The following is a 16,138-nucleotide window of genomic DNA, read 5'->3' as shown; positions in this document are numbered from 1 at the left end:
ACATTTAAGGAAATGAAGTTTTAAAAATAAAAATTGTTGTTACCAGTAGCTGGGATTAAGATTGTTCGCAATACGACGGTTTAGAATTGTGAAACTCACGGCGACTTCTCCTGCCAAGGATTTTGAGCAATAATGCCAATAATACACTATCATTTATATCAATGGGAATAGTACACCGTAGATTTAATCAATGGATAACTGATATGGGGTTTACGAACAACTTAACCGCAGAAACCAGATATGCCGAATGACAAACATATGATTTTAAAATAGAAAAGAGACAGAAAACGAAAGCAAGGCGCCTGTAAGGACGCATACCATTATTACCAAGCCTTTCGATGATAAGAAGGTTTGTAACAATTCTATCCCATGCTTACTAATGACTTCAACAGACCAAACGCAACACGAACACAAGAGCGTTTACGCCATAAACACCCCGGAAAACAAAGTCTGCAGATAATGATAATCTCGTTCCCATCACGCCCCTGCAAACACGTGACTCCATGGCAACGGAGCAAAGCGGGAGCACTCTCTGCGCAGACTCCGTGCAGGGGAGGCGCCAGCGTAGTCATTTCTCTCCCTTTACCTGTGAACTGAGCCCTGATGAGAAGCAACAAACAAGAACAACGCTACAGGCAAAGGTACAGCGGTTCTGTCAAATAAAGTCCGTTGTCTGTACTACGGGAGGGTAGACGCATAAGCTGCAAGTAAAATTAGCCGACTTGCACCAATGTTCTTTTAACTGGTCTGATTGTGAAGGGCTCAGCTAGTTTCCATCGCCATTGATCATAAGAAAATCAAGTTCGCCATAGCCATTTTGTTCTGTTTCAATCCTAGTAACACCGTTGAGCCCAGGATAAGAATGTTGCCTTCATAAATCAAGAGATGCCAATGCTGCAAAGTTATATATCCTCACAGAGTTCACCTTTTAACTAAATACATATTCATAATGCGATATATTGTGCGGCTGTGAGTTTGGTGTTTTTGATTATAGGGATAAGTACGTGCATTTACTTGGTTAGGTAACTAGATAGTATAACTACTCTCTTCCCATTACACCTATCCTTATTTTCACCATAGTGGTACTGGTAACTCAATTTCAACGAGAGTAACGAACCGTCAGATGGGGGAGGGGGTCAGAGGGCATTACTAGATCGTCAAGGTAATGCACGCAGCTCAAACGAGGTGTCGAATTTACGATGATGTGTACACGGGTCCGTCAGGCCCGTTTTACACCGTAAAACCGCCACCACATGCGAGTGGCAGCGTGGCATCTTGACTGTCAAACAGCAAACAGGCGAGCAAAAGCCTGATCGCCTTTCTGATTTATCGGCAAAATATAGCTGGGCATGTCACTCCTAGGCGGCAATTTATTCCCTCTGTCATGCTCTGTCCGGCGGAACGGCAAGACAAAAGCATCAAAACGCCATTTGCAAACAAGGGAGGCAATAAAGGTGACGGGAGTTGCGGGCCCTGGCCCCGGCAGACTAAACAGAGGGCGCGGAGTGCCAACAGGCTGTCACGTGACCAGGGAATTCCACCATGGCGTTCCACTGTGTGGTGGCACTCCTTCCTGTCGGTCAGTTATCGATGACATTGTAAAATGGTCGGACAACACTCTGACATAGGTCAATAAACCGACTTTCTGGGAAAATTAAGGACTGACTGATACAACAAGGAATTGGTAACCTAGTCAAACACGTAGGCGGAACGAAGAATGAATCAGTAAAAGTCGGCTGTGGTCGATTACAGGCCTATTTTTAGTCTTTGTTATGTACCCCTTGTTTCAATGAAGATGGATTTGCTTGCACCGCTGCTTATTAGTCTCTACTCTTAACAAAGCCATATAGATCAATGTATAGACTATTGCCCTTAGTCAACTGCCATCATCTTGCCTTGTTCCTCGTAGTAATACTTTTATCGTCGATCACTGAAACGTAATACTACAGTCCAATGAAATGTCAGAAGCACAGGTCCCTGGCCAAAACACAAACGTCTAGAACTTCTTCGCAAGGGATTACTTAACACTAGTTCTTGTGACACCGAAAAACTACAACAAACCATGATGAGGACCAACGAGCTATTCCTCGCCTTTACACCACCGCCTTGCGTTAAAACAACAATGATACCTCTACAACACACAATCTTCAGGATTTCTAAAAATCCCAAGGTATTAGAGCAGCGTTCGTTGTTTGAGTGTGTCTCCCCCTCTGGTCGTGTTTTTTGGTTTAGGCTGGTCATCGACTTTGGGGGGATCGGGTCGATCAGCCGTTAAACGTTTTCCAGTGTCTGAAGGTGGTCGCGGCAGAAAGGTCTTTTCCCTTGTGAGTCTGGGACACGAACAGTCTATCTGAGCAATAGGATCACGGGAATGGCGACACCGGCGTCGCGATAGGGATCGTACTTGAAGGCCTGTCTGGATCCTTCGCCTCGGTTTTTCTGTGGGTTAGAGAGGTCCGGGTTTGGCCATTGTCTGCTGGACCCCGTTGTTCTAATTCTGTGTCCAATCATTTGAACAGGAGATGGAGGTGTTTGGTAGCCATTGTCTTGACAATACTGTTTTTCTTGTGTCCTTTCTCCCCACCCCCATCTCCTCAGCTGATGTCTTTATTAAAGTTGTCAACTGCGGTTAGAGAAGTGTTGAGTCAGTAACCGCTACCTCACTTTGGCTGAATCCGTCAGCTTGAAGGTTATAATATGGTAAAGATTGTTCCAAACTTTCGTTCGTTGGGAAGCAGACTGAGACGCATACCAACAAATGTAGCCATGAAGTTTACGTACGCAACAGTTGTTCGGGTGTTCAAAGCCTGTACAGATTTATAAAACTTCTACCAGGACGAGCTTTATAAAGGCTATATAAATCCCTGCCCCCCCCCCCCCCCCCTCTCTCTACGATTTGTGGCAGAGTCTGAAGGAGTTCAAATGTTGTTTAAAAGTCGGCGAGGAGGAAAGTGTATTCTATACAATTCACAGCAGTACCGCTGGTAGACAGAACATATGACATTTCTTCAACTTATGTTGGCATTGTCACTTAATTGTCTGGGTTCAAACACGTAACATGGACATACTCGTTAAATCCCCCTGCTCCGAAAATCTCGGCATTGCAACAAATAGGATGCAGACATATAGTCTTCATCAGTTTTCCACAGACCCGGTGACTGCAGCAGATAAATTGAAAGCAAAAAGCAATCGGGAGGTCGTGAGTTCGAATCCCGGTCGCTGCAGCCTGGTGGGTAAAGAGTGGAGATTTTTCCGATCTCCCAGGTCAATTTATGTGCAGACCTGCTAGTGACTTAACACCCTTCGTGTGCACACGCAAGCACAAGACCAAGTGCGCACGGAAAAGATCCTGTAATCCATGTCGGAGTTTGGTGGGTTATGGAAACACGAAAATACCCAGCATGCCTACTCAACGAAAGCGGAGTGAGCTGACTATGCTCTCAGAGTATAGTGTGGGGAACCAAAATGGGCAAACGAGCTCACACGTAACCAGAACATTCTGGAACTCTGAAGAAGAAGAAAGCAAAAAGCAATCTGCTAAAACATGGCAGCACTGAAACTGCAAGACTGCATACAGCAAGCATGCCTGTTGTACATTTGAAAGTCACGTCCTGGGGGTATAAAAGAACATCTCTTGCAAAATGAAGCACGCGGTATGTTCAGAATCTGACCAAGAAAGGAAGAGCACCGACTGTCAAAAACTAGCCGCAACACCTCTTCAAAACCACAGCCTTTTTGTGTGATGTATGTTCACAAATCAAACTGTCTGCCAAGTTTTAATGTAACTTTTTGTGTGTGCACAATTTCTCTCGTTTCGGAGCCCTTTCGGGCACAAAATACGGTTTATAATTCTTTGCCAAGTCAACAGAGCTCAATCCCCTCTAAGAAGTTTGAGATTTTGGGGTAAACAAATTGACATGTTTCTTTTCTTTTGAGGCGTAAATTGCCGATTGGATGGCTCCGCTCCCGGCAGGTCGTTTGCCTCATGAATCATGGGATGGCAACTGTTGACAATCAACAATATCCGTGACCGTCATCAACAATTCCGTTGCGTGTCACATCCATTCGCTCCCTTCTTTTTAAATTGCCAACTCAATCAGCAGACTCAATTTGGTTTTTCTACCACTGCCCGGCCAAAAGAGGCTGGCAAATATTTTCTGTCCGACTCGCATGCTAATCCTCCCACGACGTCACTACTGTGGGGGCTGATTTTTAGAATTCTAATTACGACTCCATTTTGGCCCGGGCATGTCGGGATGGCAGCTCTGGGAGCGAAATGCAAATGAAGGCAGCCTGCGACTGATAGAGACGGAGGGACCCTCTGATCAAGTGATGGTACCGAAACTGTCTGATGCAACTGGGAGGCTGGGCGAGGGAGGGGAGGAGAGGGGAAGGGGATGAGGGAGGGGTGGGATTGACCTTCAATTATTCAGACCTGTGGAAGAAGGTAGGTCCAAGCCTTCGCAAGTTAAAAACAATGGGCTTAAGTAATCTCTTTCTTGCTCAGATATGACATGGACAAAAACATAATAGGGTTAATTATGTTCGTAGCAATGAAACAAGGAAAACTAAAAAATAGGACGATTCTTTCTTTCTTTATTTGGTGTTTAACGTCGTTTTCAACCACGAAGGTTATATCGCGACGGGAATAGGGCGATCGTACCAATTTAAACAACCAACCAACCAAACAAACAAACAACGACTGCCGATTAAAAGGTAAAACTTAATTTCCAGTTAAAACTTTTTCTGCATTCTAAAACGAACTCTAATGGGATTTTAAGTAAGTGTCTTTATTATCAGGCTTAATTAGCATTGGCTGGTAATTGTTTGTGATGATGCAGTCTGAGTGCTAAGAACGAAACAACCCTCAACTCTTCGTTACAATGTGAAAACTGATGGCTCTTTTTTAATTCATTTTATCACTCTGCCTTTTTTCAGAACCAATCAATCCAAGAGGCACACAACAAGGTTGGCGGAAAACATTAAAACTGGAGGGGAGAATGTGCTAAATAAAAATACCAGCCATTCGGCAGAATGCCGACAACACAAGGACTCTAAAAGAGTTTATTTTGCCGCTGCTGCCAACGGCCCTCCCCTATATCAGCCAATAAAAGTTCACGTCAGCAATTTAAATTTTATGTTCCAAACTTTCCTTAAGAAGCAGTGTCTTCGATTTTGTGTTTGAATTAACAAACAAGCCGGTAAAAATATCAACACAGAACTTCACGTCAGCAATATTAATCCCACGTTCGACTTAACATCGTAAAAATGGTTTCTATTATTTTAATTGAACTCCAATAAAAGTTGTTTAGAATTCAACATTGTAGAATAAGAAGTTAAGAAAAGGCGAAGGAGGAGGAGGAAGAGGAGAAGGAGGATTGAATTCCAATCAAGGTAAAGAAGGAAAAATAATACAAAGAAACGGAAAATTGCAAGCCCTTAAGAACACAACAACAAAAAACAAAAACATAAACAACAACAAAAAGACATACAAGCTAAGAAATAAACCAAAAAATATCAAAACAGATTCGCAGCAAAACACGAAAGAAAACAAAGCAACAAAGGAAGATGCAAACCGAGTGTCCCAGCCAACGGGTGAGGACAATCAGAGGCTGCCATTGTGACAGGGCTGTGGCGTCACCCGTCCTGGCGGCAGCGCCAGCGCTTGCGTCACATTGTCTACACCATTGCGTGATAGTGTCTCTCTACCCCAGCTCTCTGGCTCCACGTATCAACCCACCGGCCCTCTTGACTTTACCCTTTTGTCACGGAAAGTAAGCGCTTAAAGGAGCTCTTCCACACAGTAAATCCTACCCATCCCCCCCCCCCCCCCCCCCAAAGAAAAGAAGAAACAAGTCGCGTAAGGCGAAAATACAACATTTAGTCAAGTAGCTGTCGAACTCACAGAATGAAACTGAACGCAATGCCACACTCGTAGCATCGTCAGTCCACCGCGCACGGCAAAGGCAGTGACATTGACAAGAAGAGCGGGGTAGTACTTGCGCTGAGAAGGATAGCACGCTTTTCTGTACCTCTCTTCGTTTTAACTTTCTGAGCGTGTTTTTAATCCAAACATATCATATCTATATGTTTTTGGAATCAGGAACCGACAAGGAATAAGATGAAGGTGTTTTTAAATTGATTAGGACAATTTAATTTTGATAATAATTTTTATATTTTTAATTTTCAGAGCTTGTTTTTAATCCAAATATAACATATTTATATGTTTTTGGAATCAGACAATGATAAAGAATAAGATGAACGTAAATTTGGATCGTTTTATAAATTTTTTTTTTTTTTTTACAATTTTCAGATTTTTAATGACCAAACTCACTCATTAGTTTTTAAGCCACCAAGCTGAAATGCAATACCAAACCCCGGCCTTCGTCGAAGATTACTTGACCAAAATTTCAACCAATTTGGTTGAAAAATGAGAGCGTGACAGTGCCGCCTCAACTTTCACAAAAAGCCGGATATGACGTCATCAAAGACATTTATTGAAAAAATGAAAAAAACGTATGGGGATTTCATACCCAGGAACTCTCATGTCAAATTTCATAAAGATCGGTCCAGTAGTTTAGTCTGAATCGCTCTACACACACACACAGACAGACACACACACACACACACACACACACACACACACACGCACATACACCACGACCCTCGTCTCGATTCCCCCCTCTACGTTAAAACATTGAGTCAAAACTTGACTAAATATAAAAAACAAGCAAAAGCGAAAAAAAAAACCCAAAAAAACCCGACATTACTGCGCGTAACTTCATGTGAATGGAAAGATCTATTAGTGTCTTGTTTATGAACGCATCCGTTGAATTAATTAAGGGCAAACAAAACGGATTGTGATTCAGATTTAGATTATTTTCAATATGGCATTTCAGAACACTTTGATCAAAGATGCTTGTGCAACGAAAGTGCCACCTTATTTAGTGATACATCGACTATGATCTCTTTTATTCAACGTTTTGTATTTCAACACCCAGGCTAACGTAAGACTTAATTCAGCAAAGAAAATTTCGGGGGGGGGGGGGGGGGGGGGGGGCGTACACAAGCAATCTTATGGTCATGTGTTTTGCACTTCCTCAGTACTCGTTATCTTTAGAAACGCTTTTTTTTATATTCTCAAACTGAAACTCATTCCTTTGAAAATCTCCTTTAAAGGTATACTTCCAACACCACCACCTGCACACAATTCTTCCCTCAGCCTCCGTCTCTGTGTCTGTCCCGCAACCTCTGGCAATTGCTTGGGGAAATGATTCAATTAAGACTCACTCTTGATTGTCAAGTTGTGAGGGCCGCGGAGCAGGAACTAATTTTGAGATTGATTAAGGCTGCCTAAGCCACTCGCTCGCCCTTTCTCCTGCACGCGGCACCGGTGCCTCGGAGGCCCGGGTCCCCCCTGTTTTTCTGCCACCCGGGGAATTTGGGTAATGGCTCCTGCGACAGTCTGTCTTGTGCCGCCTTGTTGCGGCGGTTCTGTGTCAAAGCCTGAACCCCCTCTACAAAAGAGAACGCAAAGTTCCTTGCGGAAATCGTCTGGTTTGGTGAGTTTTTTGTTAAGTGGTTTTGTTGGTTTTTTATTAGAAAATAATGTTTTCTTTGGCTTTTGGCAAGGATTCGGTTATTCACGTCTATCCATGAGTGCTTTAAAATCTTAATGTTGCTTCGTGCGTGCGTGCGTGCGTGCGTGCGTGCGTGCGTGCGTGCGTGCGTGCGTGCGTGCGTGATTCACATTGAGTACAAGACACTTGACGTGTTCGTGGTTTCAGCAACAGGGTCGACATAAAATCAAAGCAAAAAAACCACCCAGAGTCTAAACCAAGTTCCAGAGTGTGAAGTCAAGGACGTGCTTACATGTGATAATTATAATGAATATATGACGACCCAAACATAATTTAAAAGCGATTGTGGTAACTTACTTGCACGGGTGAAACAGATCCAAGAAACACTTCCCTCTTCAACTCAAGCAACGATCTAAATCCTATCAACAACAGGAACAGAACAGAAGCAGACCCTCTAATGACGCATTAAATGATGCAATACTTTAAACGCATTCAACTTGAGAAAATCGCATTCACGAGTTTCTCTTTTCTGATTTTTGCTTTAACTGCGTTTTTGTTCTCAAGTCGAACGCTGAAGAAGAAGAAGAAGTTCCCAAGTGTTTCCCCGTTTACCCACACGAACTATTAACACGAGTTTGGGGTGGATGCCAATTTGCCAAAGCACTTTCCACGCTTCGAAAAAAAACCACCCGAATGTCCTTACATTCTAATTTAAGTACGGTGTTTTCGAACATACCGGTATTTAACCCGAATTGATACAATTTTGTGTGTAAAATCATTAGTTTTTATCACTTTGAAGAAACACAGTTTATTTTCGCGTTTCTTTTGTAGCTCGTCATGCCTTGAAGAGGGGGAAGCTAGCTTGCTTTCTGTGATCACTCACTGTCTGGGATGCGGGTCTAAAAACTATCGGCTCCATGCCAGCTGGAAGAAAGCATGCAGAAGCAGTTGCAATACACCTTTTCTTGGATCTTTTGCCTAATCGTCCATCCTTTTGCTTTGATGTCCTCTTCGCCATCAAAGCCCAAACTGGATTATTTGTAGTCCACCGGGAAAGACTGATGATCCACAAGTAGACTCTTACCCAAACACAACGTTCTTTCTGTCCCACCTGTAAATGATCGCAGACGTTCCTCATTCCGCGCTCTTACAGACATGCAAAGCAATACTCTTTTGTAGAACTGACGTCTTCCTATCTATACCTGAATTGATCATCTACACTGCTACAGATTAGCATCTTTTATGCTCAACATTGTCGGCAGTCACCTGCTGTGGGCTTCGTACAGTGAATATTTGAGTAGAGAAACAAAGTCGAGAAAGAGCATGTCCCTCGTTTGCATCGCAAGAACGCACTATATGCAGCTACGCTTTAAGACTCTGCCTTCACACTGTGTGTCTACAACTACAAGACGAGAAATGTGTTCGATAAAGGACGGAGACCAACCCCAAATACAATATGTGACGCTATGTGAACAGAAAAATAAGAGGATCAACTGAGTACATCGGCAAACACCAGAACAATTTATTTATAATTGTTCAAAAATGTGACTTCTTTTGGTCAGAAAGACCTTAAGACACACACACACACGCAAACTTGAATACACGCACGCAAGTACACACGCACGCAAGTACACACACACACACACACACACATACACACACACACACACTCACACACACACACACACACAAATGGACAGCTACACTGAATTGACTAAAGAACGATCATTCCACGAAAACTCAAATGGCAGGCCCATGAGAGGTGTTATGCGCAATAATCGTCTCTCATCATCGTTTTGCGCCATTACCCTCGCCACCACGCATGCGCTGAGAGGTCAGAGGTCAGCACGAGACGGGACGATACCAGAGCTCGTGACTCAGTCCATCAGAGAGAGAGAGAGAGAGAGAGAGAGAGAGAGAGAGAGACTGAGAGATAGAGAGATAGAGAAAGAGATGACGCAGTCTGCCTTAATGACAGTGATGGAATTCTCAAACTGCAAGCTTACCTCAAGAGGCTAATCTCATCAATTTAAGAAACAAATACAGTCTCAGAGAGAGAGAGAGAGAGAGAGAGAGAGAGAGAGAGAGAGAGAGAGAGAGAGAGAGAGAGAGAGAGAGACACAGAGAGAGAGAGAGAGAGAGAGAGAGAGAGAGAGAGAGAGAGAGAGAGAGAGAGAGAGAGAGAGAGAGAGAACGACGCACTTGCCGACGATTCAAAAATAAGTAAATAAATAAATAAATAAATACTTAAATAAAAGAGATACATTAAACATTAAAAAGCCTCCAACGATGACCATCTTTGTAAAACAAACTACGCGGCAGAAGCACTTGGTTAACAATGAACAACAAAACAAGACAAGAGACGTTTCAAGTGACGCGTGGAAGGACTGGAGAAAGGAGAGACCAACGGCATAGAGTGTAGAACAAGAGGAGTGGTTACTCTATTCTCTATTAGGAGAGACAGAGACAGATGCAAGGAGAGACGCAAATGAATCAACATGTATGCAAACAAGACCAAATTGATAGCGCCAAGTGTGAAGACGATGGAGGGATGAGGCAGAACCGTGCCGATGCTGGACGGAATGAGGGGAAGACGGGAGGGGAGAGAGGAGAGACAGTTCCACATGTATCACGCACACAGGGTGACACGAACAAGAGGCCTGGAGTTCCGGCACATCCAACCGGTGCGGGACCTGTTAGACACGTGGCAAGGCTCTGGACCAATCAATGAGCCATTACCGGCGGTGATGAATTCGACAAACACGCCCCTCTTAACCTTCTCCTTTCCGATCGTCTCACTTTTCCTGACCGGGCCGCAAATACGTATAATGAAGACAATCTGAGTTCGCTGATTAAGAACACTTTCGTTTGCAATTAATTAGTCCCTGTGTGACTCACAGGTTTGTCTTCCTGGAAGGAAGGAGAACTCTTGCCGGAAACAGGAAGCACGGTGGCTGCCCCCTCTTGAATCCCGGCCCACAATGCGTGTGGAGAAACCTAATTTGCATCGAGTCTTTCGTCAAACAATATTGGATGGTGCTTGAATTAGATTTGATAACAACAAACACGAGAGGAGCCGCTTCGTTTCTGCCCGTTAAAGGAAAGGGAGGTAACGCACAGAACGGTCCAGCAACCGGCTCCTTGGGATTAGTCCCCCCTTTTGTGTCCCCTGTTTCTCCCTTTAGCGAGCTGCTGGAGGGAGTCTCCGGCGACTCGATTGAGTAAATCTGGTTTGGACCAAATTTCGGCCTAGCTCCGAAGGTCGTGTTTTCCTTTAACGCGACTGTTTGTCAGAGCTTAATGACATTCTGCGGTCCCCCCCTCCCTTTTTTCTACGAGGTCCTCTCGGGAGGCTGCAATGGAATGTCCCTCTATCTTCACACCACTGCTGCACAAGGCTCCCATGCAACAGCCATGCCCAGTGTACGGGAGGTAGAGGGAAAAAGAGTGACATGGAACCCTGGCCTCACATCCATCACTTGGCATCGGGTGGAGGAGAGGGTGGGGGGTCGGTGAGGGGGGGGGGGGGGGTATTCGTGCGACACGCTCTCTGCAGTGCCTTCAGGGAGTAGCGTAAACTACTTAGTCTGCCCAGCTTGAATGGATTACAGCAAGTGTGAAAGTCTTATTCACGCTGCTCGAGAGCGCTTCTGTGTGCAGCTAGCTGATTTTTTTTTTATGAGGGATGGTTTCATCATTCGTCACCGCTACAAACGATCGTCGTCAAAGCATTCAGCCAAAGAGAGCTAATATTTACCAGATAAGTTTTTCCACCGAGTGAATTTAATATCGGACAAGAAAAACAGACTACGTATAATTATACTATCCGACGAAACGTACAACTGTGACATTGAGTAAATCGAAGTGGTTGTCATTAATTTTCCTCTCCATCCGAAGCCTCCAAAACCATTTGCAAAGAATCAGCAGTTTTGTAGCTCAGATAGGAAAACAAGTGCCATATCAGCTGCAACAATAGATGACAAGAAAGTCCGATACAACTTTACAGTAGAGCACCGCCACGTAACGCCGTGACAGCGTCCACTCCCCGCCATAACGCACGTGCCCCAGGACACAAAACACCGCACGTACACCGCTCTCTACACTCCGCTAAAAGATGAGTCGTTGGTGACATTTTTAGTAGTGCGCGAATCCGTCAGAACGTGTGCTTTCGCTGGTCAGGGCAGGCTCCTGTTTTTATTTTGTTTTTCTATTTTTTATTTGTTTTACAGCTCGCGAAGAGAAAAAGAGACATCAACAATGATTGAATTACGTCAAGAGCGGTCTCCCCTCATCAGAAAACATCTCACGCAGTGTCAACAACCAGGGGGCGCTCCTTGGCTTCCTCCCGACTGTTTGCCTCTCGTCCTTATCCCCCCAAGATCTGTTTTAGTAACACGAGCATTCTTCCTGCTGCCAGCCAGAGCTCGGGTCTAAGGAAGTCAGGGAAAAACTCCGAAGTAGTGCAGGTTCCGGAACCGACGGGGAAAGACTAAGAAAACGAAAATCTGCTCTGAAATTACCGAGCTTTGGCGAGCAGGTTATTGCAGGTTTAGCGAGCATAAACACACCTAAGCTGCTAATTTCCAGTCTTGATTACCTATTCGATGTTCCTTTGCGGCTATAGCTCTGTCTTCGTTAGTCTCGAATCGTTGTGTGCTGTCAACATTCAATTTGGCCTTTCTAGCAACTAAGTCAAACCACTGTGCACACCGTGGTGTCGGTATGTCGACTTTTTACTCTGTCCGAGTCGGTAACAAAATGCGAGTTATTAGTAAACTGAAAATGTTCTGCCAATCTAATTAGGAGTTGTTATTGTACTTTAAATTCATTTAAGGATTGATTTGAAAAGGCATTCACCAACGAAAAGTGACCTCGCCAAGAGCAATACAACAGATTGAATGACAACTGTATACTTTGGACTTCGTCACCTGGCAGTTATGATCATGCAAAACCATGCATTTAACAAACAAAAGTCGTGCGTCTCCACAACAGCCATTTTCCTAAGCAGAATAATGCTCCGATAGAAAACTTGAAATTCTTGACTGAGTATGGCGTGGCTTATACAACTATGGCGGTGCGAGCAACAAACATAGAAAGGAGCTATTTCTAAACTAGAAAGGAGCTATTTCTAACTTAAATGGGGCTATTTCTAACTTAGAAATGAGCAATTTCTAACTTAAAAGGATCTATTTCAAATTTGGAAAGGAGCTATTTCAAATTTAGAAAGGAGCTATTTCTAACTTAAAAGGAGCTATTTCTAACTAAGAAAGGAGCTATTCTAAATAAGACAGGAGTTATTTTAAACTTAGAAAGGAGCTATTTTTAAATTAGAAAGGAGCTATTTCTTACTTAAAAGGAGCTATTTCTAACTAAGAAAGGAGCTATTACTTACTTAAACGGAGCTATTTCAAACTTAGAAAGGAGTTATTTCAAACTTAGAAAGGAGCTAATTTCTAACTAAGAAAGGAGCAATTACTTTCTTAAACGGAACCTTTTCAAACTTAGAAAGAAGCTATTTCTAACTAAGAAAGGAGCAATTACTTTCTTTAACGGAGCTTTTTCAAACTTAGAAAGAAGCTATTTCTAACTAAGAAAGGATCAACTACTTTCTTAAACGGAGCTTTTTCAAACTTAGAAAGGAGCTATTTCTAACTAAGAAAGGAGCAATTACTTTCTTAAACGGAGCTTTTTCAAACTTAGAAAGGAGCTATTTCTAACTAAGAAAGGAGCAATTACTTTCTTAAACAGAGCTATTTCTAACTTAGAAAAGAGCTATTTCTAACTTAGAAAAGAGCTATTTTGAACTCAGTAAGGAGCTATTTCCGTTCCCTTGTCTGTGGACGGACACCCGATCTAGACGGACACCCGATCTATCGATGAAGAAGGAGAAGGACCTTTCCCTCGCCCGACTCTCAGAAGGGAGGAAGTTTGTGTCTCGCTCTTATCTCAGCTCTGCTAGACGGTATAGACCCTAGGACCACCGTCATTACCCTGGCCCCATTTCCCTTGCCCGCCCAGCGCATTGATCTCTGCAGCGATAGGTCTGTTTTCCAACAACACGGCCTTGCACCCTTACGTATGGCATCACCTATATACTTACCTTCCAGCACTTACAATGTAGGCTAAGCTAAATACAGTCTGCCAGGAACCTAAACACCATGCTCGGGCAAAGTTTAGCCTTGATTTTAAAGGCCCGGCGGCTCGAGCCTGTAATTTTGACCCCAGAAGAAAATGAAAAAATGCAAGAAAAAGTGTTGAAAAAAAAGAGAGAGAGCGAAAAAAAAAGAAAAAAGCCACAAGGAACGATTTGTGGTACATTTTGTATTAACAGCGAAGAAATTCTATAGTACCTCTCAGGAAATGTCTTTCTTGCTGTTTTAATATCTGTTGCATCAGGACTCTGCATGGTGCATGATGGAACTAAACACGCTTCCCTTTCCACAGACATCTCCGTGCATGAACCTGTGCTCAAGGGCAAAGAGTCATCATAACGACTTCCTCCATCGGAACTGTTTGCCCAGCCAGCAATGACAGGCTGCCTCAGCAGCTCGTGCCAATCGTCTCATCGGCGCAATGAGCAGTTGCTGACTGTACACTCTCAACAAGTGTATTTATATGCAGGTGAAGATAAAAACACTGGCTCAGTCTTTCAAGCTATTCCCAGATTTGCGGGCGAGAGCAAATCAAAGGAGAAATTGACGGATGTTGTGCAAACCACACCTGACGGCTATCTATTTTCTATGCACTTTTTCTCCACTTCGGAGATCGGAATGATGCGAAAATAGAACGCATTCAACGAACACTACTTGTGCGACTTTTAACGTCTCCATTTGCCCAAGAAAACCCTGGTTGAGTTTCTCCTCTAGCACCGTGAAGAAATGTGAAGGACGGAATTGGAGAAGTTATCCTGACAGCATGATGAACAGCAACAAAACAAAAGAAATGTGGACAGGAAAACAAAAGCTCACCAGCGAGGAGACATTCTAAACTAGGGGTAGAGAAACTGAGAGTCTCCGGGGGAGAGAGGGTGATCTCAAGAGAGAGAGAGAGAGAGAGAGAGAGAGAGAGAGAGAGAGAGAGAGAGAGAGAGAGAGAGAGAGAGAGATCAAGAGATCAAGAGAGAGAGAGAGAGAGAGAGAGACTCGGAGAGAGAGAGAGAGAGAGACAAGCACAGACAGACAGACAGACAGACAGACAGACAGGCAGACAGACAGACAGACAGACAGACAGACAGACAGACAGACAGACAGACAGACAAGCACACAGACACACACACAGAGGCTAACAGACAAACGAAAACTAACAAAGTAAGTACACACTGTTGACGCGTTACGTCTATTTTTGTAGACAGTGACTTGCCACGGGGTATTTCGTACTCAACAGCAAACGCCTGGAACGAAATCCATCGTTACAAAAAAATGGACACAAAACCCGGCGTAGCACGTCAACACTGCGCAGCAACTTAAATCCAATAACAAATAGACTGCTAACGCTCCAAACATTCAGAATAAAAACAAACAAGAATGGTAAGTGATTGGATCGTTTAATTTATGACAAAACATTCACAGGTACGTCGACCCAAAGGCCTTGAACAGTGTTTTTCGTGTTTGTCTGTCTGTCTCGTCCACTCCAAAGACCTTTGAGTTGACGTGCCTATAAATGTTATGTTTTGTCATAAATTAAACCTACCAATAATTTACCATTCTTGTTGTTTGACTGTGCAGATACTTACTCTCACCTTGCGCAATGTCAGCCAGCAGGTCCTTGAGGTTCTCGCTCTTGCCGGTGACCTCCACAGCGGACACCCTGACGGAGAACCTGGCTCCTGTCTTGTCCTTCTGTTCGTTGATCAGCTTGAAGAGCCAGGCGATGGCACACGGCATCACGCCCAGCGTCAGCGCGCTCTGGTCGCCTCCCAGCATCGTGTGGGACTTGCCTGCAACAATAACAAAAACAATTGGTTTATATGCTGGACAAAGATAAACTGTAGGTACATGCAGAGATAGGCACAAACACAGAGGCTAACAGACAAAACGAACGTGTTGTCTACAACAACTGGTCACCTCCCATCATCGTTTTGAACTTGCCTGCAATGAGAGATAACCCAACATTGGTTTGTATGGTGGACGAAGTTAGAACTATAATTATTTTCAACATCAGCGATGATAATGAAATCAGCAGTATACAAGTTTTTGCTGAACGTGTCCGCCGAATATAAACAAATCAAAGGCTAAATGCGTTTCATCTGTGCGAAGAAACATGCAGAGAGACAGACAGACAGACAAGCAGGCAAATCGGTGAACGGACAGATACACGGAAGAAAGGAAGGGCAGAGGCAGAAACTGACACATAGAAGGACAGACGCATAACAATGACCCCGGAACTTTGTGATCGATCAAGTTTGTACTGTTTTCCCGAATAAAAAAATCAACCGGCGGAGAAGAGGCAGGCCTTGAAGAAAGATGAGCTAAATGTGTGGGGGAGTTCTTGGATTTGAATATTTCAAGTAAGCAATAATTCCACTATGTAAAGAATGAAACAAAATTAACAAAAGGGAC

General features: G+C 43.7%; 1 protein-coding gene across 2 annotated transcripts in view; it reads right to left on the bottom strand.

Moving 5' to 3' along the window:
• LOC138951928 (kinesin-like protein KIF26B) overlaps positions 1-16,138 on the bottom strand; it is a 128,840-nt gene that overhangs the window by 90,341 nt on the left and 22,361 nt on the right. The window contains exon 3 of one of the 2 annotated variants that reach the window (XM_070323487.1): positions 15,313-15,516. In XM_070323487.1, the coding sequence (XP_070179588.1) occupies positions 15,313-15,516 (204 nt within the window). The remainder of the gene's footprint in view (positions 1-15,312; positions 15,517-16,138) is intronic. The other variant, XM_070323488.1, reaches the window with a different exon arrangement.

This window comes from Littorina saxatilis, linkage group LG17 (assembly GCF_037325665.1).
Source record: "Littorina saxatilis isolate snail1 linkage group LG17, US_GU_Lsax_2.0, whole genome shotgun sequence".
Lineage (NCBI taxonomy): Eukaryota > Metazoa > Mollusca > Gastropoda > Littorinimorpha > Littorinidae > Littorina > Littorina saxatilis.
The sequence above is the reverse complement of the archived record's forward strand: the minus strand, read 5'-3'. Positions and strand labels throughout refer to the sequence as shown.